Raw genomic sequence first — 25,795 nt, 5'->3', positions numbered from 1 at the left:
CTTAATGAAAAGAGGGACTTTGTTCTGTTTTCAATTAGTTGAATTATTTTTGCTTTTTATGTGTGTATTTTGTTTCCTTGATAAAACTAAAAAATTTTTGAGGGTAAAGTTACTTTTTTTTCTCTTTGAAACAGTTAGCAAAGGGGAGATCATTAGTAACTCAGTAAATACCCATTTAATCATTACTAATTATACTTTACCAAATGCTTTTATCATATGTATGTGTTTATACATTAGGGTTCCAGTCTATGAATTTCTTTTTGTTTCATTTTAATTTTTAAGTTGTTTTTTTTTTTAAGTTTATTTATGTTGAGAGAGAAAGAGAGTTCTGTGCATGTTCAGGGGAGGGGCAGAAAAAGAGGGAGAGAGTGAGAACCTCAAGCAGGCCCCATGCTGTCTGTGCAGTGCCTGACGTGGGGCTCAATCCCATGAACTGAGACCATGACCTGAGCCGAAATCAAAAATTGGATGCTCAACTGACTAAGCTACCCAGGTGTCCCTTAGGTTTTTATTTAAGTAATCTCTACACCCAACAATAGGGCTTGAACTCATGACCCTGAAACTTGGAGGTCAAGAGTTGCATGCTGTTCTGACTAAGCCAGCCAGGTACCCTCCCCACCCCCACCAATCTATGAACTTCTTGGCCATTAAAACCTTCACTTGAGTGTGGTTTCCTTAATGGCCCTCATTGCAAAGAAACTATTCAACTACTGCCCACCCCTGCCCCCACTCCGGCCTTTTTTTTTTCTTTTTCTTTTTTTTTTTTTTAGAGTAGACTCCATGCTCATTGTGGGGCTTGAACTCATGACCCTGAGATTCAGAGTTACATGCTTTATGTGCCCCTAACCCTTTTTTATTTTTTATCTACTTTAAATCTGGAAAAGAATACTATCTTGGTTTAAAATATCTTAATTGCTAATCTTGTCAAAACTTGTCTTTAGAAAAGCAAAGAATGCCTCACAACTTTTTTTCTTTTGCATTATTGAGATTTTTTTTTTCTTTCTTTTCTTTTATACTTACCAAGCCCTAAATTCATAGAGAATAGGTTCCAGCAGCTCAGGCTCCTTTTCATTGGTTCTCACCAAATGTGCTTCTCTGGGTGGAGCAGGCTAGCCCTTGAGTTGAACCCAAGTACCTTTCCCTTTGGCTTCCTTCTTTTTCTGATCATTTTCCTTCACATGCTTCAGGAAGTTATTTTGGCTTTTTTTTTTTTTTTTAATGTTTATTTCTGAGGCAGAGAGAGAGCATGAGTGGGGGAGGGGCAGAGAAAGAGGGAGACACAGAATCAGAAGCAGGCTCCAGGCTCTGAGCTGTCAGCACTCAGCCTGATGCCAGTCTTGAACTCATGAGCCACAAGATCATGACTTAAGCCAAAGTTGGACACTTAACCGACTAAGCCACCCAGGTGACCTGGAATTTGGTTTTTCTACAAGTACCACTGGCCTCTAGACTTATACCTGGATTGCGGTGTTCTTTTCTTTAAAAAAAATTTTTTTTAATGTTTATTTACTTTTGAGAGAAGGAGACACAGCGTGAAGGGGAGAGGGACAGAGAGAGAGAGGGAGACACAGAATTGGAAGCAGTCTCCAGGCTCTGAGCTGTCAGCACAGAGCCCAATGCGAGGCTCTTACCTACAAGCTGTGAGATCATGACCTGATCGAGATCATGACCTGATCGAGATCATGACCTGATCGAGATCATGACCTGAGCCGAAGTTGGAAGCTTAACTGACTGAGCTACCCAGGCTATTTGCCCAATAATTTTATTGCAGTGTTTAGCAATCAGTATAAGTCAGCTGCAGCCCAACCAAATAATTCCATTTTTAGATAGAGCCAACAGAATGCATACATTAGAATGGATAGATTGAGGTGTATTCATATAAAATACAAAGAGTAATGGACTGTTTAGACTGTAAATACACATAATAATGGATGTCACAAACATAGTTGAAAAGGCACAAAATAATATATACTATTGAATATATATAAAATTCAAAAATAGAAAAACGAATCTAGGGTATTAGAAGTCAGGATAGTTGTTATCTTTGTTTGGAGTTGTGACTGAGAGAGGACACAACAGACCTGAGTTTCATGTTCTGTTTCTTGGTCTGGGTATTATTGACTTAAGTGTTTTTACCTTATGAAATTTATGATTTGAGCTGTATCCTATGACTTGTTTACTGTTCTGAATGTATGTTTTAGGTCAACAAAAATGCTTACATAGGGCAAAAGAACCTATGGGCTAAGGTGAGATTGCCCAGGATGTATATATAAAGTGAGAAGAGTGACAGAATGCTGAGGAACAAAGAAACCATGCACATATTCCTATTTCTTTCCCCATTTTCCTCAGTTTTTCCTATGAAAGCTTTGCATAACGTAAGGATAATGCTAAGAATGAAACTTCTGTTAGAGAATGGGATTGCCCTTGTAGCATTTCTGCATAGAGACTGTTTCCAAGGAGACATTGGACAACTTATTCTTAGATTTTGCAAAAGTCAAAGAGTTGGAGGAAGAACTACTATCATGAGAAAGACTTACCAGGAAGCAGGAGATGGTGGTAAACACAGAACAACAACATTTTTCTAAATCTTCCTAGTGTATTGGATCCCAGTCAGTGCACTGTAACTATATCATCATCTCTCAGTGATATACTGAAATGATATACTTTGTGAATTATTTGGTTTGAGGAGGCAAAACAGAAGGATTTCCATACCGACCATCTCCTCAGAGTGCTTTTACGAGTGGGAAAGTACTCCCAATTAAACAGAAAGGTCTATCACTAAAACCTATTAACATACAATATTGGAAAAGTGTTCATCTGGACCACTGCGTACTTCTTTCTGTTTTCCAGAAATGGCAAGAAGTCTTTTGAAGACATCATCTTTATCTGTGAGGACAAAATTACTACATCAAACGGGATTGTCACTTTATAATACATCCCATGGCTTCCATGAAGAAGAAGTAAAAAAAAAACTTGAGCAGTTTCCTGGTGGATCCGTTGACCTTCAGAAGGAAGATAGTGGTATTGGCATTCTTACCCTGAACAATCCAAGTAAAATGAATGCCTTCTCAGGTATAGAGATCTTTCTTTTGCTAAAGAATGACACTAAATCTAAGCTGCTATCACATATTTTTATCTCTAGTGACAATTCTTGAATGTTGTGGTACTCTTGGAACACATACACTCACACTGAAAACCCAAACCATCACTTGAACCAGGAACATTTTTTATTAATTGTGAATATTTTAATCTTTTAAAAAAATCCATGAATACCGATGTTGATAAAAAGGAAACTTGGAAATTAATCTTGCACTTGCCAATGTATTGCAGCATTTCCTGACTCTTAGATACTGGTAAATACCTTCTGTTTGCCAAGCAGCATTCTTGGGCATGTAAGAATTTCCTGTTTAAGGGACCTGAAAGTCCAGGACATGTGGTAATTTGTAATTTTGTGCCAAAGCTCAAATTTGAACTATGCTATTGTGATGTTATGCAAGAGCTGAGTAACACTGCTGACTCTCTAGCATTTCTCCCTGCTTCAAGATGATTTTGGCAATTTCTGTCTGTCAGTGATGTACCTTGTGTACCTTGTTGGTTGTTAATGATGTTGTACAAGAGCTAATAAATAACCTTGCTGACTGCCCAGTCAAGGTGACTTCGGCAATTTGCCTGTTATGCCCGTCATGGATGGTAAATTATATTCTGTAGTATTTGAAATACTGAGCTTAAAAATACCTCTATAAATTTTCATACCTTGAGACCTAATTTAGTAGACTGTAAACTTTGTAAGTTAGTCATGGTGGGTCTTTAAAACGCAAGATAACTTTTCTTTTCTCTTGTCATAATTCAGAGATGTCTCTCTCTTTCTTAGTGCTATCCAGTAGAAGTATACACAGATGTGAACCACATATGTAAATTTAAATTTTCTGGTAGCCATATTTTTATTTATTTATTTATTTTTAAATTTTTTTTAACGTTTATTTATTTTTGAGACAGAGAGAGACAGAGCATGAACGGGGGAGGGTCAGAGAGAGGGAGACACAGAATCTGAAACAGGCTCTGGGCTCTGAGCTGTCAGCACAGAGCCCAACGCGGGGCTTGAACTCACGGAACGTGAGATCATGACCTGAGCCGAAGTTGGACGCTTAACCGACTGAGCCACCCAGGCGCCCCACGGTAGCCATATTTTTAAAAAGTAAAAGGAAACAGGTGAAATTAGTTTTAATAAAGTACTTTATTATCCCAGTATATTAATAGTTCAACATGTGACTCATGAGAAATTATTTATATGTTGTTTTCCCTTTTTTTATACCAACTTTTTGAATGTGGTGTGTACTTTACACATAAACGCACATCTCAGTTTAGACAAGCCACATTTCAAGTGCTCAGTAGCTAGATATGGATGGTGGCTACTTTATTGGACCATGCAACTCCATACCCTCAATTGGTTCAGAGAATGAAAGCCAATTTTAATATTAACCTAGGAAAAATAAAATTAGAAAAGACTGCTCTAGAAAATTAGACTAGATTAATAGTCTAATTTACTACTGAATAGGTACAAATAATTTATATTAGTAAAGATTTTTATTCAAATGGAAACAAATACTGATTTGATGGCTGATGTTTAAAATGAATACAAGCAGAGATGCTTTGACTTGGGTAATGGTGTTTGGTTGACTTGGTCTGGGAGAAGTTGAGTGAGTCCCACACCACACAATTTTCAAACCTCAAGGCTCTGGTTTGAAAATTACCCAACCAGCTACTCTTTAAGGTTTCTTCTAACACTTAATGCTTAGTTTACCAGAGTAGAAAAAGATGAGTTCAAGATTAACTACTGGCATAGATGTCTCATACTTAAGGCCATTTTTTTAGAAGCTTAAATATTAGGGATGATTGAAGGTCCATATTTATCTATATAGATTTATTCTTGTGCTAAATGACTGTGTTTTTTAAATTACTTATTTTTATTTTTATTTTTTTGTTAAATGCTACTGGACTGTATAAATTTTGAGAGCAAGAACTATATTTATAAAACACCTAGAACACCCTTGGGAAGGGCTACTATTTTAGTTAGGTCATAATTAGCAGTTGGAAAGGATTCTAACTTTCTATACATGTGGAATCTACTTGTGAATCAATAACATTAACATTTATTGTGGAACTACTTCCTTACTGGTTACTTTAGAAAATGGCAAAGAAAATAATAGTTCTTGATATCCTGGGGTTTATGTTCCAGAATAGTATACATAGTTTAATGGGGCCTGTATAGTAAGTTTTGGAACCTTGTGATACAGAGAGTCTTTGCCAGTTTTAACCTTCTGTTATGATCTTTATATTGACTTCTAAAATATTTTCTTACAAAGAGTAAACTTAATCATGTTGACAGCATTATGAACTTTATGAACTTGGAAGACCACCACAGATAAGAATTATAGTCCTGGGGCTCCTGGGTGGCGCAGTCGGTTAAGCGTCCGACTTCAGCCAGGTCACGATCTCGCGGTCCGTGAGTTCGAGCCCCGTGTCAGGCTCTGGGCTGATGGCTCAGAGCCTGGAGCCTGTTTCCGATTCTGTGTCTCCCTCTCTCTGCCCCTCCCCCGTTCATGCTCTCTCTCTGTCCCAAAAAATATATAAAAAACGTTGAAAAAAAAAAAAAGAATTATAGTCCTTCCTATTCCCATTTAAAATTTGTTCATTATAAAGAAACTCCAGTAGAATTTCGGAATGATATCAAGGTAAAAATGTAATCTATAAATCATAGCATTGATGGTTGGTAGGCATCTTATTGGCAGCCTATGAAGTACTTTCAGAGTATGCCTTGGGCTACTCAGAGCATAGTCTGTCAGCTGTGGAACAAGATGCTATGTACTGTTCCTTTCCTGAACTAACATCTATTATAATAGTTCTCATGTGAGTAGAGTAGGAATATTATACTTTGTTTTGTATACCATATACCCAATAGATTGTAAGATCTCAGTCTTCTGGGCAGAACTATATTTGAATTAGGAATACAGGCATAACTCTTGTTATGAGCTTGTTGATTTTAATAATGCTTGTTGAGCTTGTTGCCTAAGACAACGTGTACTATTGTGAAGTCAGGACTATATTTGATTTAAAAAAAAAATTTTTTTTTTAATGTTTATTTATTTTTGAGACAGAGAGACAGAGCATGAATGGGGGAGGGCCAGAGAGAGAGGGAGACACAGAATCTGAAGCAGGCTCCAGGCTCCGAGCTGTCAGCACAGAGCCCAACGCGGGGCTTGAACTCACAGACCGTGAGATAGTGACCTGAGCCGAAGTCGGAGGCTCAACCGACTGAACCACCCAGTCGCCCCAGGACTATATTTGATTTTTACCTAAGGAATAATTTTTTCTTACCACCATACCCTTATTTATTTAATTTTCTTATTCCTAGGACATGTATGATATATTCTCATTTTCTACCTAGCTATGTATTTGTGTGATTTCTTAATTCAGACAGAGAAAGATTACTAACATTGTAAACTTTGAAAGCAGGGGCTGTCATGTATACCTCTTTTGTGTATACCCCATGGTACCAACACAATAGGCATTTGATAGATATTTAGTAAATATCTATCAAATGTAGGCTCTAAGAGTCCTGTTTGATGCCTGATGGCTTTAAATTATTTCTGTTTTTTTGGTATCTTATGTACTTTGATTTGTCTTCTTCTCTGTGGCAGGAGTTATGATTCTACAACTTCTGGAAAAAGTGATTGAATTGGAAAGTTGGACAGAGGGGAAAGGTCTCATTGTCCGTGGGGCAAAAAATACTTTCTCCTCAGGATCTGATTTGAATGCTGTGAAAGCACTAGGGACTCCAGAGGCAAGTATTCTATGAATTGTGCACTAGATTCCACATGCGTGTCAGATATTTATCACTGAGACATTGATGTTTTACATTGGTTATTATGATAGCTATCATCATAATAATCAGGATAATATTAAGAGGCTTCCAAGGGTCAGAGGTTTTAGTTTTCTTCTTATAGATTAGGTTGCAATATTGTAAAGTAATGGAGGGGAAGAAAAGGAAGGGCAAGAAGATTAGCAATCACTAAAGCCCATTAAAACCAGCAGAATTTGAATTCTTTTAAGTGGAAGACCCTTAGCATCTCATGATGAGGAATTTTATATGAGGTACATATATAAAGTACCCAGCAATGCTTTGGCATGTAGTAGGCTTCAACAAATGGTAATGATTAAAACATTTGCTTTTGAACTGCGCTGATAGAAAAGGAATCCTAATCATCTTCCATTATCTTTCAAGGAACCTAGGAACTTCCACCCATATCTCCTAGGTTAAAAAAAAAAAAGGTGTGGGGGGAGAGGAAGGAAAAGGAAAAATTTAATCATTGCCATTTAATTATAGGTTTGGGCTGTATATAGGTAATGATGTTTTATTTTTATTTATTTATTTATTTATTTATTTATTTATTATTTTTTATTTTAAAGTTTAATTTATTTTTGAGGCAGAGAGAGACAGAGCATGAACGGGGGAGGGGCAGAGAGAGAGGGAGACACAGAACTGGAAGCAGGCTCCGGGCTCTGAGCCATTAGCCCGGAGCCTGATGCGGGGCTTGAACTCACGGACCTTAGCCCGGAGCCTGATGCGGGGCTTGAACTCACGGACCGTGAGATCGACCTGAGCTGAAGTCGGACGCTTAACCCACCGAGCCACCCAGGCGTCCCTGTAATGATGTTTTAATGGTGTTCTACAACTCATACTGCTCTGTATAGTATATGATCTGTATTTGCATAAAAATGTGAGGAAAGAGCTCTCTTTTGGTAATTTTTATAAGACTTGGATTTGAATCCTGGTTTCAACACTTTCTGGGTAAGTGATTAGAAAAATCACTCAATCTTTCTAAATCTTATTTTAGCTGAAGCATTGGGGATAAATGAAACTTTCAAGGAAGAAATATTAGATAAAGAAGAGAAAGAGAATCATGGATTTGATGTTGGGAAATACATGCATTTACTGGATTAGCTGAATGAGAAAAGAAAACTGAAAAGGAAAAATCAAAGAAATAGGAAGAGAATCAGGAGTGGGAAATATTGCTAGAAACTAAAAGGATTTCAAAATACAGAATTTGGTCAAAGCAAGCTACCATGTGTTAATGGAGACAGGAACATAAGGATAAGGAAAAAGCCATTTCACAAATAGAAGACTATTAGAAACTTTTGAGGGGAGTCTTTTGAGAGGTAAGGGCCATCAACCTCTGTGCAGTTGATAATCTGCATATAATTTGACTCCAATAACTTAACTTCTAATAGCTTATTGTTGAATGGGAAGCTTTACCAATAACAAACAGTAGATTAACATGTTTTCTATGTTATAGTTATTATATACTGTATTCTTACAATAAAGTAAGTTACAGAAAAAAAGCGTTATTAGGAAAATCATAATGGGGCACCTGGGTGGTGGCTCAATTGGTTGAGCATCCGACTTTAGCTTTTGACTCAGGTCACGATCCTAGGGTTGTGAGATTGAGCCCTGTGTTGGGCTCCGTGCTGAGTGTGGAGCCTGCTTGAATTGAATGTGGATTGTGCTAGAGATTCTGTCTCTCTCTCCCTTTGCCCCTTCCACCTCACCCTGCTTGGGCATGCTGTCTCTCTCTAGGGTAAAAAAAATAAAATCATAAGAGAATACATATTTACAGTACTGGACTATAAAAAATCCACATATAAGTGGACCCATGCCATTCAAACCTGTGTTGTTCAAGGGTCAACTGTACTTTTAAGAAATTTTTTTTTAATTTTTTTTTAATGTTTATTTATTTTTGAGACAGAGAGAGACAGAGCATGAATGGGGGAGGGGCAGAGAGAGAGGGAGACACAGAATCGGAAGCAGGCTCCAGGCTCTGAGCCATCAGCCCAGAGCCTGACGCGAGATCGTGACCTGAGCTGAAGTTGGACGCTCAACCGACTGAGCCACCCAGGCGCCCCAGAAATTTGTTTTTTATATATTCTTAGGAGATCAGAATTTGGGATAACAGGTGGTGTATCTTATACTTCTTTCCCCCAAATTACCTTGAGTAGAACTTCACACTCTTCTGGGGTATGTAATATGACTCTCATGTTCAAGTCTTTGCTAATATCTCATGCAGAGCTCAAGGAGCCCTAGAAAGTCAACAAAATCAAATACTACATCATTTGCATTTCTAACAGCATCAAAGAATTTTAAATGAAAACCTCATAAAAAAAAAAGTTGGGTATATTTTTGGCTTTGTTGCTAAGTATTTCATATATAATACATTTGCATTATAATGTGTTTATGCTTATTCTTATTTAAAGGATGGAATGACCTTATGTATGTTCATGCAGAACACCTTAACAAGATTTATGAGGTAACGTATCTTTCTTTATGATTTCTAAAAAAGAAAAACAAAAATAGCTCTTATTTGTTCTGTTTTGCACCAGTTAAAAAATACTTGATTTTTAAATTATATTTATTTTAATGATGAACTATTTATTTGTGCCATCAAGGAGAGCCATTTAATTAAATGTTGGTGAAGTATGCACAGTTACTTAAAAGATAAGAGAAGGGAGAGATAAAAAGAATTTAAGACATAGCACTTTTCCTGAGGAGCTTATATTACTAGCTATATTTAGGCATAGCCATGGGAAAGTTAAATACTGATATTGGAGCAGAATAAGGACACTGTTCAGGAGATGACACATAAAGATTACCTCATATTCAAAATTAGTAGAACGTATGGTGAAGTGGTGTATATCCAGAAGAGAGAGGAAAAGCCCTATGGATTGGTGATGGCTTTTAGCGATTCCTGAGGAAAATGGATTCACTTTGCATCTAGATGAAGAAGAAAAGGCAGAAAATTCTTCTTGGCTTATCACTATGCATTTGGGGTTACAAACTATGACGTTTTGGCTAATTAGCTTTCTACTTCTGTATTCCAAATGGTAACTAATTTAAAAATTATAAAAAATAAGGAAATTCATGTTATTTAACATATTTACTGGTGGGGCATCAGTCTATATTTGGTTTTTTCATAGTTTTTGTACCACTTCACCTTCCCTTCGCTATGATTTGAATTTTTCTTAGAGAAATCTTAAAAGTGTTTTTAATGCTTTGTATTTAGAAACATAATCTGTTAATAAATTTCCCATTACTTTAGGCCTGCAGATTTGTGTTTTGGTTAGAACCTACAGAATATTCCATACTTTCAAGGCATTTTATTTATTTATTTTTTTTAAATTTTTTTTTTCTTTCAAGGCATTTTAGATTTATGTTGTAATATATATTCCTCCAGGAGTGGTTCTTTGCAAAGAGAAAAGGTGAAGAGATTTCTTTTTACCACAGACCCATTCCTTTCCATAGGATTAGATATTAATCTTTTCACTGAGTAATAAAAAGACTTTTGTTAAGAATCTTTATAATACAGTTTTGGAGCTCAGTCTTCTCTACCACATTTCCTCCCTTTGGATATAGCCTTAAATTTTGCCATCTAAAACTTGACATCAATACAAATGCAGTAAGATAAGGTCCCATTGAATTACTCCTGATTGCCAGCTGCTGAGAAGTTGTAGAAACTGTATATTATATTTAAAAAATTCATTTGGAAGGAAGTCATGATATATAGTTACAAAATACAGTAATGTACAAAAAATATAAAGTATATATATCATGTATAGTATATATTATACTTTATAAATTTTATTTATATTACATATTATATATGTGTAATATGTATAAAATATAGTTAATAGCTTAAACTATATAATGATTCAGGGAGGTAGTATGATAAACTTACATAGCATTTAGTATGAATTATTATATCTTAAGAATTAGACTGCTTTATTTGTCATGATATACAGGCTCAAGGTTCCACTATCCTTTGAGGTGTGTTACAAACATAGTTCAATAATTTGTTTCTACTGTAGTTCAAGTTTTTCAAAAATAATATTTGTAAATTAATATTGAAATGAAAAATATTAACATCCATTTTTCCTTTTTCCTTCAATAAACAGACTCCCTTTAATAAGTGTTGCGCTGGTTCAAGGTTGGGCATTGGGTGGAGGAGCAGAATTTACTACAGCATGTGATTTCAGGTAAGGTGAAAATTGCTTTACTCGCTCCACAAATATAATCAACATGTTCAAATTTATATTTTGCTTGAATATAAATATTGTATATATTCTTAAACAAGATGATCAGTTAGTGAATATTTTCTTTTGTCTATTATTAAAGTAGATAATTTTAGTCAATCTAGTATAATAACTCTATCATTACTTTATTACTATACATTTCAAAAAGTTAACAAATGATTTTGAGCAAATGAAATCCATGTTAGCAAAATTCCTAGGGAAGGAAGTCAATGAAATGTATGAAACTTTAAGATTCAAAAGAATTATACAGAGAAAAATAAAACACTAAAAAAGAGAAAACAGAATGGAGAAAGAGACACTGCTTTTTCCAATAATCCTCTTACCAGTAGAGGGAGGTTCTCCTTTTGGTGATGTGTAGTAACTTTGTGGAACTTTTGGACTGGTTAGGGAATGAAATTAGAGAAAATTATTTGGGACCAATAGCCCTCAGTTTCCAGAATTCTTTTTTAATATCGGATAGCTATATTTTATAGGAATGATGTTCTGTAGAATCTAATGCTTTACTTGTGCTTGAAACTATGTTCTTAGTTACTATTCCTAAGACCTGCTAGCTGAGCTATAAGGAGAACCATTATAGTGTTCTTTGATCTGTACAAATATGGAAGGCAGTATATATAGCTTATATAGCAAGCATAAGTGGGGATAAAATGGCAAAACAGTAAAGAGCCCAAGCACTGGAGTCAGATAGACTTAGGTTCAATCCCAGTTTCCCACTTTTTTCTATAGTTGACCCTTGAATAACCTGAGTTTGATGCACGGGTCCACTTATACAGGGTTTTTTTTCAATAAATACAGAACAGTATTGTAAATGTATTTTCTCTTCCTTATGATTTTCTTAGTAGCATTTTCTATTCTCTGGCCTACTTTATTATAACAATACAGTATATCATACATATAACATTCAAAGTATATGTCAGTTGACTGCTTATGTTATTGATAAGGCTTTTGGTCAACAGTAGGCTATTAGTAGTTAAGTTTTGGGGGAGTTAAAGTTCTACACAGATTTTTGACTGCATGGGGAGTAAATGCTCCTAACCCTCACATTGTTCAAGGTTCAACTGTATTTGACTTTAAATAAATAACTAGTTTGTCTAAGTCTCAGTTTCTTTATAAAATACAAATAATCTCTGCTAAATATCTATAAATGATTTAATATGTAGATGTTTAGCATAAACTTAACCTAGGTACACATTGATGTACACATGATATTGATTAGATTATAGATAAGATTATCTTACTACTCTTATACTTTTACAGAAATGCCAGTGTAGGAATATTTTGGCATAGTTTTAAACTTACTAATTCTCTTTTCACTAGGGATGCTTTTCAGCCGTAAGGCTAATCCTGGCCTTACGCCTTTTTTCTTATTCATTATACACTTGATGCTGGAAGGAAAATGTTGGAGCATACACTAAGAGGAGACTTTCATTGTTTAAAATTTTTACTTCCCTTTCAGATACTAAAGAAAAAGCATTGTCCCCTGGCACGTGGTGTGGTAGACTAGAGGAAAAATAGTTGAGGTGACTAATTCAGATCTTTTGTTCTATTTCAGTTCTGTTTCTTTGAATCACAAATTTTCATGTTTTCATAGTTCAGATTCCTTTTTTTTTTTTTAAGTTTTTTTAAATGTTTATTTATTTTTGAGAGAGTGAGAGAAACAGAGTGTGAGCAGGGGATGGGCAGAACTGAGGGAGACACACAATCTGAAGCAGGCTCCAGGCTCTGAGCTGTCAGCACAGAGCCCGACGCAGGGCACGAGATCGTGACCTGAGCTGAAGTTGGAAACATAACTGACTGAGCCATCTAGGTGCCCCTAAAGTTCAGATTTTTTAAAAAAATAAAAAAAATATATTTTTAATTATTTATTTTTTTTTCAAAGTTCAGATTCTTAAAGTATATAAGCTAAATCTTATAATCTATCTACTGTACTAAAATGCTATGAAAATAGTCATGGTAATATAAAAGATACTCATCAAAAAGAAAAAAACCTATAATTAAAAATACCTAAAGATGTATATTTTTTAATCAAAGACTTTTTTAGCCTTCATTTTAAGAAGTTTTAAATCACTTTTGTTGTGGCATAATTTCCATTCTATACTGTGTAACCATCTCTACAATCCAGATATAGAACATTTTTACCATCCCCACGTGTTTGCATGTACCATTTCCCAGTAAGTTAGCACCTTAGTCCAAGGCAAACACTGATCACCTTTTTACTCTAAATTAGATTTGTTTTTTTGGTTTATTTTTAGCATTTTATATAAATAGGTTCATTTAGTATGCTTGCGTGTGTGTCAGGCTTCCTTCATTCAGCATAATTATCGTGAGATTTATCAGTTATGTATCATGTATCACTACATCATTCCTTTTTTTTTTAATTTTTTTTTTTTTAACTTTTATTTTTGAGACAGAGACAGAGCATGAACGGGGGAGGGTCAGAGAGAGAGGGAGGCACAGAATCCGAAACAGGCTCCAGGCTCTGAGCCATCAGCACAGAGCCCGACGCAGGGCTTGAACTCACAAACCGCGAGATCATGACCTGAGCCGAAGTCGGACGCTTAACCGACTGAGCCACCCAGGCGCCCCTACATCATTCCTTTTTAATGTTGAAAAGCTTTATATTGCATGGATATACTACAGCTTGTTTTCTTTTCTTTTTTTTTTTTTTAAGCTTATATATTTATTTTGAGAGAGACAGAGACAGTATGAGTCAGGGAGGGGCAGAGAGAGAAGGAGAGACAGAGAATCCCAAGCAAGCTCCATGCTACCAGTGCAGAGCCCGACACGGAGCCTGAACTCACAAAACCGTGAGATCATGAACTGAGCCAAAACCAAGAGTCTGACACTTAACCAACTGAGCCACTCAGGCGCCCACTACAGTTTGTTTTCAAGATTCACCTGTGTTATTCCATATTATTGGTGGTTTATTCATTTTGTTGCTCAGTAGTATGGCTTTCTATGCATATTATGTATTATTATTACTATATATTATAGGTAAAAGTCTATATAAGTCAAATATATAGCATATTTTTGTCAAATAGATGTATTGTGAATATTCTTTCAGCCTTTTTATTTTGTTATTAGTGTTTTTCAAAGAGCTGAGATTTTTAATTTTTAAAATATTTTTAACTCTCAGTTTGTAATAATTACAGACTTATGTAAAAGTTGCAAAATTTACATAGATAATTCCTATATAACTTTGACTCAGTTTTTCCAGATGTTAATATCATACATAACCACAGTACAATTATTAAACCAGGAAATTGATATTGTTACAAAACTTTTAACTCATCTATAGGCCTCATTCGAAGTTTTTCAATTGTCGTACTAATGTCTTTTTTCAAGTCCAGGATCTAATCAGGCATCTATTTTGTTTGATGTAAATATAGTCATCCCAGCTTTCTTATGATTAACATTTCTGTGGTATATCTTTTTCTGTCGTTTCATTTTATCTATCTATTTATTTATTTATTAGCATTTATTTATTTTTGAGAGACAGACAGAGCATGAGTGGGGGAAGGGCAGAGAGAGAGGGAGACATAGAATCCGAAGCAGCCTCCAGGCTTAGTACAGAGCCCAATGCGGGGCTCGAACTCACATACCGTGAGATCATGACCTGAGTCGAAGTTGGATGCTTAACTGACTGAGCCACCCAAGCGCCCCTGTTCATTTACTTTTAAATGTTTATTTATTTTGAGAGAAAGAGATAGAGAACAAGTGGGGGGGGTAGAGAGAGAGGGAGACAGAATCTTAAAACAGACTTTGCACTGCCAGTGTGGAGCCCGATGTGGGACTCAAACCCATGAACTGTGAAATCACAACCTGAGCTGAAACCAAGAGTCTGATACTTAACCAACTGAGCCACCCAGGCTTTCCTGTATTGTATTGTATTGTATTGTATTGTATTGTATTGTATTGTATTTATTTGTTTATTTATTTTATGTTTTTTTTTTTTTTAATTTTTTTTTTCAACGTTTATTTATTTTTTGGGGGGGGGGACAGAGAGAGACAGAGCATGAACGGGGGAGGGGCAGAGAGAGAGGGAGACACAGAATCGGAAACAGGCTCCAGGCTCTGAGCCATCAGCCCAGAGCCCGACGTGGGGCTCGAACTCAGGGACCGCGAGATCGTGACCTGGCTGAAGTCGGACGCTTAACCGACTGCGCCACCCAGGCGCCCCTTTTATGTTTATTTTTAAGAGAGAGAGTGTGCACACAAGTAGGGGAGGGGCAGAAAGAAAGGGAAACACAATTTGAAGCAGGCTCTAGGCTCTGAGCTGTCAACACAGAGCCTGACACAGGACTCAATCTCATGGACTGTGAGATCATGACCTGAGCAGAATTCAAGACATTTAACCCACTGAGCCACCCAGGCGTACCCCCCAGTTTCCTTTCGTTTTAACCTATGCTATATGTAGTTAGTAGACATTATATATTTGAGTGTTGTTTTTTTTTTTTTTTTTATCCAGTCTGACAATCTCTTTTAATTGGAGTGTTTACACCATATATATTCATTGTTATTGATATAATTGGGTTTAAATCTATCATCTTGGTGTTTGTTTTCTGTTTGTCCCGTCTTTCTTACTTTTCTGCCTCATTCTAGATTATTTTTTATATTCCTATTTTATCTCTAATAATCACTATACCATTTCAGCAGTCTTCAAAGCATCTTCACCAGGAATAGGTTCAATCTCAAGAAACCACTTTCTCTGCTCATCTGTAAGAATCAGCTCCTCATCTGTTCAAGTTTTTTTTATCATGAGTTGCAGCAATTCATCTTTAGGCTTCACTTCTAATTCTAGTCTTCTTGCTGTTTGCGCCACATCTGCAGTGACTTCGTCCACTGAAGTCATCCATGAAGTTTGGAATTAATGTCTTCCAAAAGCCTGTTAATGTTGGCATTTTGACCTCTTCCCATGAATCATTAATGTTCTTTATGGCATGTAGAATGGTGAATGCTTTCCGGGTTTTCAATTTACTCTGCCATGCTCTATCAGAAGAATCACTGTCTATGGCAGCATTAGATTTATGTATGAAATGTATTTCTTAAATAATAAGACTTGAAAGTCAAAATGACTTCTTGATCCATAGGCTGCAGAATTGATGTTGTGTTAGTAGGCATGAAATCATTAATCCCATAGTTTCCATCAGAGTTCTTGGATGACCGGCTGTATTTGTCAATGAGCAGTAATGTTTTGAGAGGGATCTTCTTTCCTGAGAAGTAGGTCTCAACAGTGGGTTTTAAAATATTCATTAAACTGTGGTGTAAATAGATGTGCCATCAGCCAAGCTTTGTTACTCCATTCATAGAGCACAGGCAGAGTAGATTTAGCATAATTCTTAAGGGCCCTAGGATTTTTGGTGTGGTAAATGAGCATTGGCTTCAGATTAGAGTCACCAGCTCCATTAACCCCTAACAAGTGACTCAGCCTGTCCTTCGAAGCTTTGAAGTTCTGAAGCTCTTTAGGTTCGAAAGCCCTATATGGCATCTTCTTCCAGTAAAAGGCTGTTTCGTCTACATTGAAAATTGTTTTAATGTAGCCACCTCCATTAATTATCTTAGCTAGATCTTCTAACTTGCTTCAGTTTTTACATCAGCTCTTGATGTTTCATCTTACATTTGTATGCTATGGAGATGGCTTTTCCTTAAACCTCATGAACCAATTGCTGCTAGTTTCAGACTTTTCCTCTGTAGCTTTCTCCCTTCTGTCAAACCTCTTAGAATTGAAGAGAGTTAGGGCCTTGCTCTGGGTTAGGCTTTGGATTAAGGGAGTGTTGTGTTTGGTTTGATCTTTATCTTGACTACTAAAGCTTTATCTATCTTGGGGTGCCTGGGTCGCTCAGTTGGTTGAGCGTTGGACTCTTGATGTCAGCTCAGGTCATGATCCCAGGGTTGTGGGATTGAGCCCTGTGTCAGGCTCTGTGCTGAGTGTGGAGCCTGCTTGAGATTCTCTCTCTCTCTCTCTCTCTCTCTCTCTCTCTTTCCTTTCTCTCTTTCCTCTCTCTTTCCTCTCTCTCTCTCTCTCTTTCCTCTCTCTCTCTCTCTCTCTCTCTTTGCCTCTCTGCCTCTCTCTCCCTCTGTCCCCTCACCTTCTGCCCCTCTCCCCTGCTTGGGCTCACTCTCAAATAAAATTAAAAATTAAAAAAAAAAAAACCCTTTGTCTATATCAACAATAAGGCTGTTTTTCTTTCTTATCTTTGTGTTTTCAGTAAGTAGCACTTTTAATTTCCTTGCAGAACTTTTCCTTTGCATTCATAACTTGGCTAACTGCTGTAAAAGGCTGTCATCTTATCTCAGATTTTGATATGCCTTTCTTACTAAGCATTCTAACTTTTGATATAAAATGAAAGACATGAGACTCTTTCTTTTCACTTGAACACTTAGAGGCCATTGCAGGATTATTAATTAGCAATTGTCTCTCTGGGAATGGGGAGGCCCAAAGAGATGGAGAGAGTTGGGGGAATGGCCCGTGGGTAGTCAGATCACATAGTATTTATCGATTAGTTTGCGGTCTTATATGGGCATGATTCGTGGCACCCCAAAATAATTACAGTAGCAACATAAATCACTGATCACAGATTACCATAACAAATACAGTAATGAATAAAAAGTTGAAATACTGCAAGAATTACCAGAATGCAACACAGAGATGTAAAGTCAGCAAAGCTGTTGGAAAAACAGAGCTGATAGACTTGCTGGATGGCAAGTTTGCTATAAAGCTTCAAATTGTAAAGGTCACAGTATCTGCAAGGTGCAGTTAAAACATAATAAAATAAGATATGCCTATATATAAACATATACCTATACAAATATATATAAATATAAATACCTAGTAAAATATATTATTAGAAAAATGAAACAGAAAACCAAGACATGAATTTCTTGAATTGTAGTGTCTGTCATATATAGGAATATATATATTTCTAAAATACTGAAAAATATTTTCTCTTTTTTTGTATATGCACACAAATACATATGCATACATATATACATTTTTTTTACTGGTTGGCTTAGAGTTAATATGATGCATTTTGAAATAGTATTATGCTACCTTACATCAAATACTAGAATACTAATATACTCCTATTTCCTTCTCCTGTCCTCACGCTATTGTTGTCATGCATTTTGCTTCTACGTATCATAACTTCACAAATTATTATGCGTTTAAGCACATCTGAATTTTTAACTTCATGAATGAAGAAAATTGTTTCTTTAACCAGAAATTCTCCTACATTAGATATATTTTATTCTGTGTCATTTGAATAGTTTCAGAACTTAATTGCTTATAAAATAACTGGATCTGTATTCATACCCAGATGATATTTACACATTGCACATTGTTCTTCTAGTTTTTTGAGAATGTAATGAAAGCCAGGAACCCTATCTTTGAGGAAATTTTGCATAAAATCTCATCCATTGATCCTTGGTTTAGAACCCCTGTTTTTGAAGTATATATTTCTACAGGTATGCTGTTCACTTTATCATTACCTGTGTTGTATATTTCTTCTGACTACTGATGTAATTTTGGTAAGGCCTTCACATATTTTGAGTTTGTTTATATAAAACATAATATTGAGTTTAATGACTTATTATAAAATGGAAAACTATGTAACCATGATATAGGTCAAGAATGGGAACATTGTCAGCACTCCTGAACTCTCCTGCATGCCCCTTCTAAGTTACAGCCCCCTCATTTCCATGTAGGGGCAACAGTTACCCTAAGTTTTATTTATATATTTATATAAATAAATAAAAATAAATAAATAAATATATAATTAATATATAAATAAATCAATAATATATAATATATATTATATATAAATATATAAATATATAAATAAATATATATTTTATTTATATTTATTATAATTATTTTCTCTTTTTTAATCAAATTACTTCATACCTTCCTTATTTCCTAAGGAAATTAACTCTTCTGTAGCTTATATGTTCTATTTTATTTTCTTCTTGAACTTAGTATAAATGGCATCGTATAGTAATAGAAATAGTATTAGGAAAGAGTAAGTTTATTTATGTAAAGTATTAAATTATTTAGTTTTTCTTCTTTTTTATAATTCATGACTCAGGTTCCAATTTATCAGTTGAAATAGATCACTTTGTATTCACATAAATATATATATTAAAATAGTTTTGGTGTATAAGACAATTTATAAAGATCTTAGCCTCTTTGAAAACTAGCAGTTGTTTGGGGAGGAATCGTGTGTACTGTGAAAAATGGCCATTTCGTATGACAGTGCCCTCTGCTGTCATCAGTGCAGATTGCATTAGGATACTACATTTGATTCTGTAGGAGGAAGGGTCTTGGCTTTATAAAGGACAACGTGAGATTAATTTAAAATGTTCTATGTGTGAAAGGATTAAATACTTTTCTCACTTTATCCTTAAATACAGGTATTTGTGTAATACATAATTCAAATATGTAATTATATAATATATGTAACATATTTAAAAGTACATGTTTAAATATATAATACATTTAAGGAATTCTAAGCTATATGTGAATGTGCATTATTATACTTACTGGCCACAGTTACAAGGAAGCCGTAAGTCAGTATAAGTGTATAGCTGATTTTCCTCCCAACTTTTTCAGACCCTTGTCAGTTATTCTGTATGACAAATTGCTTTAATTATTATTCTAAAAATATCTATGTGTTCCAAAAGAACACCAAAAGCTTTCATAGCATTCTTTTAAAAGATAAATTCCTTCCTTAGGGTTATATGTTTAGCTTGTTTAACTTTCTTACCTTGGAGAATTGCCTAGAATTCACTCAACTAAGATTTTCGTCCCTGTTGCTGTTATTACCATGGGAAATATTTCAGAAGATGAGAGATAACACTGGATGTGAATACTCCAAAGAAATTATCTCATGCAGCATTCTAGCATTATCCTGCCCTCTGCTCCCAACCCTCTAAGCACCCGTTGCTGATACTTATAACAAATTAATATTTCAGAATAGTTCAGAAACATTCAGGTCTACTTGGCATATGTAGACCCTTATATTAAATTGCACTCAACTGAATCATAATTTTCATATAAAACATTCTTAGAAAAAATGGCTTTTAAAAAGCATTTTAAAAAATGTTCATTTATTTACTTTGAGGGGGGAGGGCAATGAGGGAGGACAGAGAATCCTAAGCAGGTTCTGCACTATCAGCGCAGAACCTGATGTGGGGCTTGATCTCACGAACCGTGATATCATGACATGAGCCAAAATCAAAAGTCAGACATTTAACCAACTGAGCCACCCAGGTACCCCTTAAAAACATTTTTAAAAGCAAAGCATTATGAATTAAAAATTGGCATTCCTCAGTGCTTGGAATCTGGTCATTCAGAGATTGTTTCTTTTTTAGTTACAAAATTGATGTAGGGAATAAAAAGCTAGAACTGTGATAAAATGATTTGCTTCTAATTTTTTAATCTGTCTTGACTAATTAAAATATTTACATTGCAATATAAATTAAGAAAATACTTATTTGCGTTATTAGTTTTCTATTGCAGCCATAACAAATTACTTCTGATTTAGTGGCTTAAAACAGCATCGGTTTGTCATCTCACAAATGTAGAAGCCTGAAGTCCAGCTAGGCTCAACTGGTTTCTGTAAAGCTGGTCACACAAGGCCCAAATCAGGATGTTGGCTAGACTGGAGACTCTGGGAGAATCCACTTCCAGGCTCATCCTGATCACAACTGGCAGATTTCAGTTCTGTGCACTTGTAGGACCCATGTCCCCGTTTTCCTTGCTGACTATCAGCCAGGGACTGGTCTTTACTCCTAAAGGATGTCTGCATTCTGCATTCCTTCTCATGTTTTCCATGTGGCTCCCTGCAGCAGTGGAGGGTTGAGTTTCTCTCATACTTTGAATTTTTCTCATTTACCTTACTCCAGTTGGAGAAAGTTCTCTGCTTTTAAGAGTTCATGTGGTTAAATTAAGAGCCCATTCAGATAACCTCCCTCTTTTAATGTATGTAATCTTAATTACATCTGCAAAGTCTCTTTTCTTGTGTAAAGTACACATGCACCGGTTCCAGGGATTAGGGCATGGACATCTTTGTGGGATCATTCTGCCTACAACATATCGGCTTGGAATAGAGAATATAGTTCTCACCTTTCACCTCTTTGAGGACCAATGAAAATTGGTAACCTTGTTATTCTTAGTTACCTTTGTAAACTTTTTAGTTTTTAAACATTTGTTTAGATACTTTTTAGAAAACTTTAATAATGATAGTTCCTATATGTGACAAACTGATAAAGTTTCACTCATACAAACATTATTTTAAGTGTAATTATAATATGGTTTCTTAGATTGGTTTTAAGCTCAAGATTCCAGAATGTGTTTTAGGAGGTACTTAGAACACTCATTCCTTTATTCTACTTTCTGTCTTATTCCACCTCATTCAAAAAAGGGTGGAAAGGAGAAAGAGAAAAGAAAAGATCCCTCAAAACTACCCTAGAAAAGAGAAAATGACAAAGTCCAACTGCTTGGCTTTTAGCATCAATTTTTATCAAGTAAGCATGTAAATATTTTAATGACATGTCTAATATTTAATTTTTGTTAATGAATTTGGTGCAAGACAGAAACTAGAATTGGGTTTTTTGTTGTTTGTTTTTTTCTGGTTTGGAAATAATTACAAACTTACAGAAAAAGTTCAGTAATGATACCAAGAATTTTCCTATATCATTCACTTAGATTTACCAATTTTTGACATCTTAATGTTTTGTTTTTATTTTCTATCTCTCCTATATGAGTATGTATGTTTATATATATATGTATGTGTGCATATTATTCCTGAGAAATTTGAGAGTAGGTTACAAATATCTTGCCCTTTTAATCCTTTACACACATTCACACACAGAGACACACACATAACTATATATATTGTTAAGAACAAGAATACAGTCTTACATAACAACAGTACTGTTGTCAAAGGCAGGAAATTTAACCTTGATGCAATACTTTTATCTAATATACTATCTATACACCGATTTTGTCAATCTGACAATAATGTCCAGTGTAGCATTGTTTTCCTCCATTGCAGGTTCATGTACTGCAGCTAGTTGTCAAGATCTCATCACTTTCCTTTAATCTGGAAGAGTTCTGTAGCGTGCCTTTGTCTTTCATGACATTGACATTTTATTTATTTATTTATTTATTTATTTATTTATTTATTTATTTATTTATTTTAATATATGAAATTTATTGTCAAATTGGTTTCCATACAACACCCAGTGCTCATCCCAAAAGGTGCCCTCCTCCATAACCATCACCCACCCTCCCCTCCCTCCCACCCCCCATCAACCCTCATTTTGTTCTCAGTTTTTAACAGTCTCTTATGCTTTGGCTCTCTTCCACTCTAACCTCTTTTTTTTTTTTTCCTTCCCCTCCCCCATGGGTTTCTGTTAAGTTTCTCAGGATCCACATAAGAGTGAAACCATATGGTATCTGTCTTTCTCTGTATGGCTTATTTCACTTAGCATCACACTCTCCAGTTCCATCCACGTTGCTACAAAAGGCCATATTTCATTCTTTCTCATTGCCATGTAGTATTCCATTGTGTATATAAACCACAATTTCTTTATCCATTCATCAGTTGATGGACATTTAGGTTCTTTCCATAATTTGGCTATTGTTGAGAGTGCTGCTATAAACATTGGGGTACAAGTGCCCCTATGCATCAGTACTCCTGTATCCCTTGGATAAATTCCTAGCAGTGCTATTGCTGGGTCATAGGGTAGGTCTATTTTTAATTTTCTGAGGAACCTCCACACTGCTTTCCAGAGCGGCTGCACCAATTTGCATTCCCACCAACAGTGCAAGAGGGTTCCCGTTTCTCCACATCCTCTCCAGCATCTATAGTCTCCTGATTTGTTCATTTTGGCCACTCTGACTGGCATGAGGTGATATCTAAGTGTGGTTTTGATTTGTATTTCCCTGATAAGGAGCGACGTTGAACATCTTTTCATGTGCCTGTTGGCCATCCGGATGTCTTCTTTATAGAAGTGTCTATTCATGTTTTCTGCCCATTTCTTCACTGGGTTATTTGTTTTTTGGGTGTGAAGTTTGGTGAGCTCTTTATCGATTTTGGATACTAGCCCTTTGTCCGATATGTCATTTGCAAATATCTTTTCCCATTCCGTTGGTTGCCTTTTAGTTTTGTTGGTTGTTTCCTTTGCTGTGCAGAAGCTTTTTATCTTCATAAGGTCCCAGTAATTCACTTTTGCTTTTAATTCCCTTGCCTTTGGGGACGTGTCGAGTAAGATATTGCTACGGCTGAGGTCAGAGAGGTCTTTTCCTGCTTTCTCCTCTAAGGTTTTGATGGTTTCCTGTCTCACATTGAGGTCCTTTATCCATTTTGAGGTTGTTTTTGTGAATGGTGTGAGAAAGTGGTCTAGTTTCAACCTTCTGCATGTTGCTGTCCAGTTCTCCCAGCACCATTTGTTAAAGAGGCTGTCTTTTTTCCATTGGATGTTCTTTCCTGCTTTGTCAAAGATGAGTTGGCCATACATTTGTGGGTCTCGTTCTGGGGTTTCTACTCTATTCCATTGGTCTATGTGTCTGTTTTGGTGCCAATACCATGCTGTCTTGATGATGACAGCTTTGTAGTAGAGGCTAAAGTCTGGGATTGTGATGCCTCCTGCTTTGGTCTTCTTCTTCAAAATTCCTTTGGCTGCTCGGGGCCTTTTGTGGTTCCATATAAATTTTAGGATTGCTTGTTCTAGTTTCGAGAAGAATGCTGGTGCAATTTTGATTGGGATTGCGTTGAATGTGTAGATAGCTTTGGGTAGTATTGACATTTTGACAATATTTATTCTTCTAATCCATGAGCAGGAATGTCTTTCCATTTCTTTAAATCTTCTTCAATTACCTTCATAAGCTTTCTATAGTTTTCAGCATACAGATCCTTTACATCTTTGGTTAGATTTATTCCTAGGTATTTGATGCTTCTTGGTGCAATTGTGAATGGGATCAGTTTCTTGATTTGTCTTTCTGTTGCTTCATTGTTAGTGTATAAGAATGCAACTGATTTCTGTACATTGATTTTGTATCCTGCAACTTTGCTGAATTCATGTATCAGTTCTAGCAGAGTTTTGGTGGAGTCTATAGGATTTTCCATGTATAATATCATGTCATCTGCAAAAAGCGAAAGCTTGACTTCATCTTTGCCAATTTTGATGCCTTTGATTTCCTTTTGTTGTCTGATTGCTGATGCTAGAACTTCCAGCACTATGTTAAACAACAGCAGTGAGAGTGGGCATCCCTGTCGTGTTCCTGATCTCAGGGAAAAAGCTCTCAGTTTTTCCCCATTGAGGATGATGTTAGCTGTGGGCTTTTCATAAATGGCTTTTATGATGTGTAAGTATGTTCCTTCTATCCTGACTTTCTCAAGGGTTTTTATTAAGAAAGGGTGCTGGATTTTGTCGAAGGCCTTTTCTGCATCGATTGACAGGATCATATGGTTCTTCTCTTTTTTTTTGTTAATGTGATGTATCACGTTGATTGATTTGCGAATGTTGAACCAGCCCTGCGTCCCAGGAATGAATCCCACTGGTCATGGTGAATAATTCTTTTTATATGCCGTTGAATTCGATTTGCTAGTATCTTATTGAGAATTTTTGCATCCATATTCATCAGGGATATTGGCCTGTAGTTCTCTTTTTTTACAGGGTCTCTGTCTGGTTTAGGAATCAAAGTAATATTGGCTTCATAGAATGAGTCTGGAAGTTTTCCTTCCCCTTCTATTTCTTGGAATAGCTTGAGAAGGATAGGTATTATCTCTGCTTTAAACATCTGGTAGAACTCCCCTGGGAAGCCATCTGGTCCTGGACTCTTATTTGTTGGGAGATTTTTGATAACCGATTCAATTTCTTCGTTGGTTATGGGTCTGTTCAAGCTTTCTATTTCCTCCTGATTGAGTTTTGGAAGAGTGTGGGTGTATAGGAATTTGTCCATTTCTTCCAGGTTGTCCAATTTGTTGGCATATAATTTTTCATAGTATTCCCTGATAATTGTTTGTATCTCTGAGGTATTGGTTGTAATAATTCCATTTTCATTCATGATTTTATCTGTTTGGGTCATCTCCCTTTTCTTTTTGAGAAGCCTGGCTAGAGGTTTGTCAATTTTGTTTATTTTTTCAAAAAACCAACTCTTGGTTTCGTTGATCTGCTCTACAGTTTTTTTAGACTCTATATTGTTTATTTCTGCTCTGATCTTTATTATTTCTCTTCTTCTGCTGGGTTTAGGCTGCCTTTGCTGTTCTGCTTCTATTTCCTTTAGGTGTGCTGTTAGATTTTGTATTTGGGATTTTTCTTGTTTCTTGAGATAGGCCTGGATTGCAATGTATTTTCCTCTCAGGACTGCCTTTGCTGTGTCCCAAAGCGTTTGGATTGTTGTATTTTCATTTTCGTTTGTTTCCATATATTTTTTAATTTCTTCTCTAATTGTCTGGTTGACCCACTCATTCGTTAGTAGGGTGTTCTTTAACCTCCATGCTTTTGGAGGTTTTCCAGACTTTTTTCTGTGGTTGATTTCAAGCTTCATAGCATTGTGGTCTGAAAGTATGCATGGTATAATTTCAATTCTTGTAAACTTATGAAGGGCTGTTTTGTGACCCAGTATATGATCTATCTTGGAGAATGT

At 35.8% G+C, this 25,795-nt stretch overlaps 1 protein-coding gene across 5 annotated transcripts in view; it reads left to right on the top strand.

The window, feature by feature from the left end:
• Positions 1–25,795, top strand: part of ECHDC1 (ethylmalonyl-CoA decarboxylase 1) — a 56,902-nt gene that overhangs the window by 5,529 nt on the left and 25,578 nt on the right. For all 5 annotated transcript variants that reach the window (XM_043592279.1, XM_043592278.1, XM_043592280.1 and 2 more), the window contains 4 exons: positions 2,851–3,072; positions 6,699–6,841; positions 9,310–9,362; positions 11,005–11,085. In XM_043592279.1, coding sequence (XP_043448214.1) covers positions 2,851–3,072; positions 6,699–6,841; positions 9,310–9,362; positions 11,005–11,085 — 499 coding nt within the window. The remainder of the gene's footprint in view (positions 1–2,850; positions 3,073–6,698; positions 6,842–9,309; positions 9,363–11,004; positions 11,086–25,795) is intronic.

The sequence above is a fragment of the Prionailurus bengalensis genome, chromosome B2 (assembly GCF_016509475.1).
Source record: "Prionailurus bengalensis isolate Pbe53 chromosome B2, Fcat_Pben_1.1_paternal_pri, whole genome shotgun sequence".
NCBI lineage: Eukaryota > Metazoa > Chordata > Mammalia > Carnivora > Felidae > Prionailurus > Prionailurus bengalensis.
The sequence above is the reverse complement of the archived record's forward strand: the minus strand, read 5'-3'. Positions and strand labels throughout refer to the sequence as shown.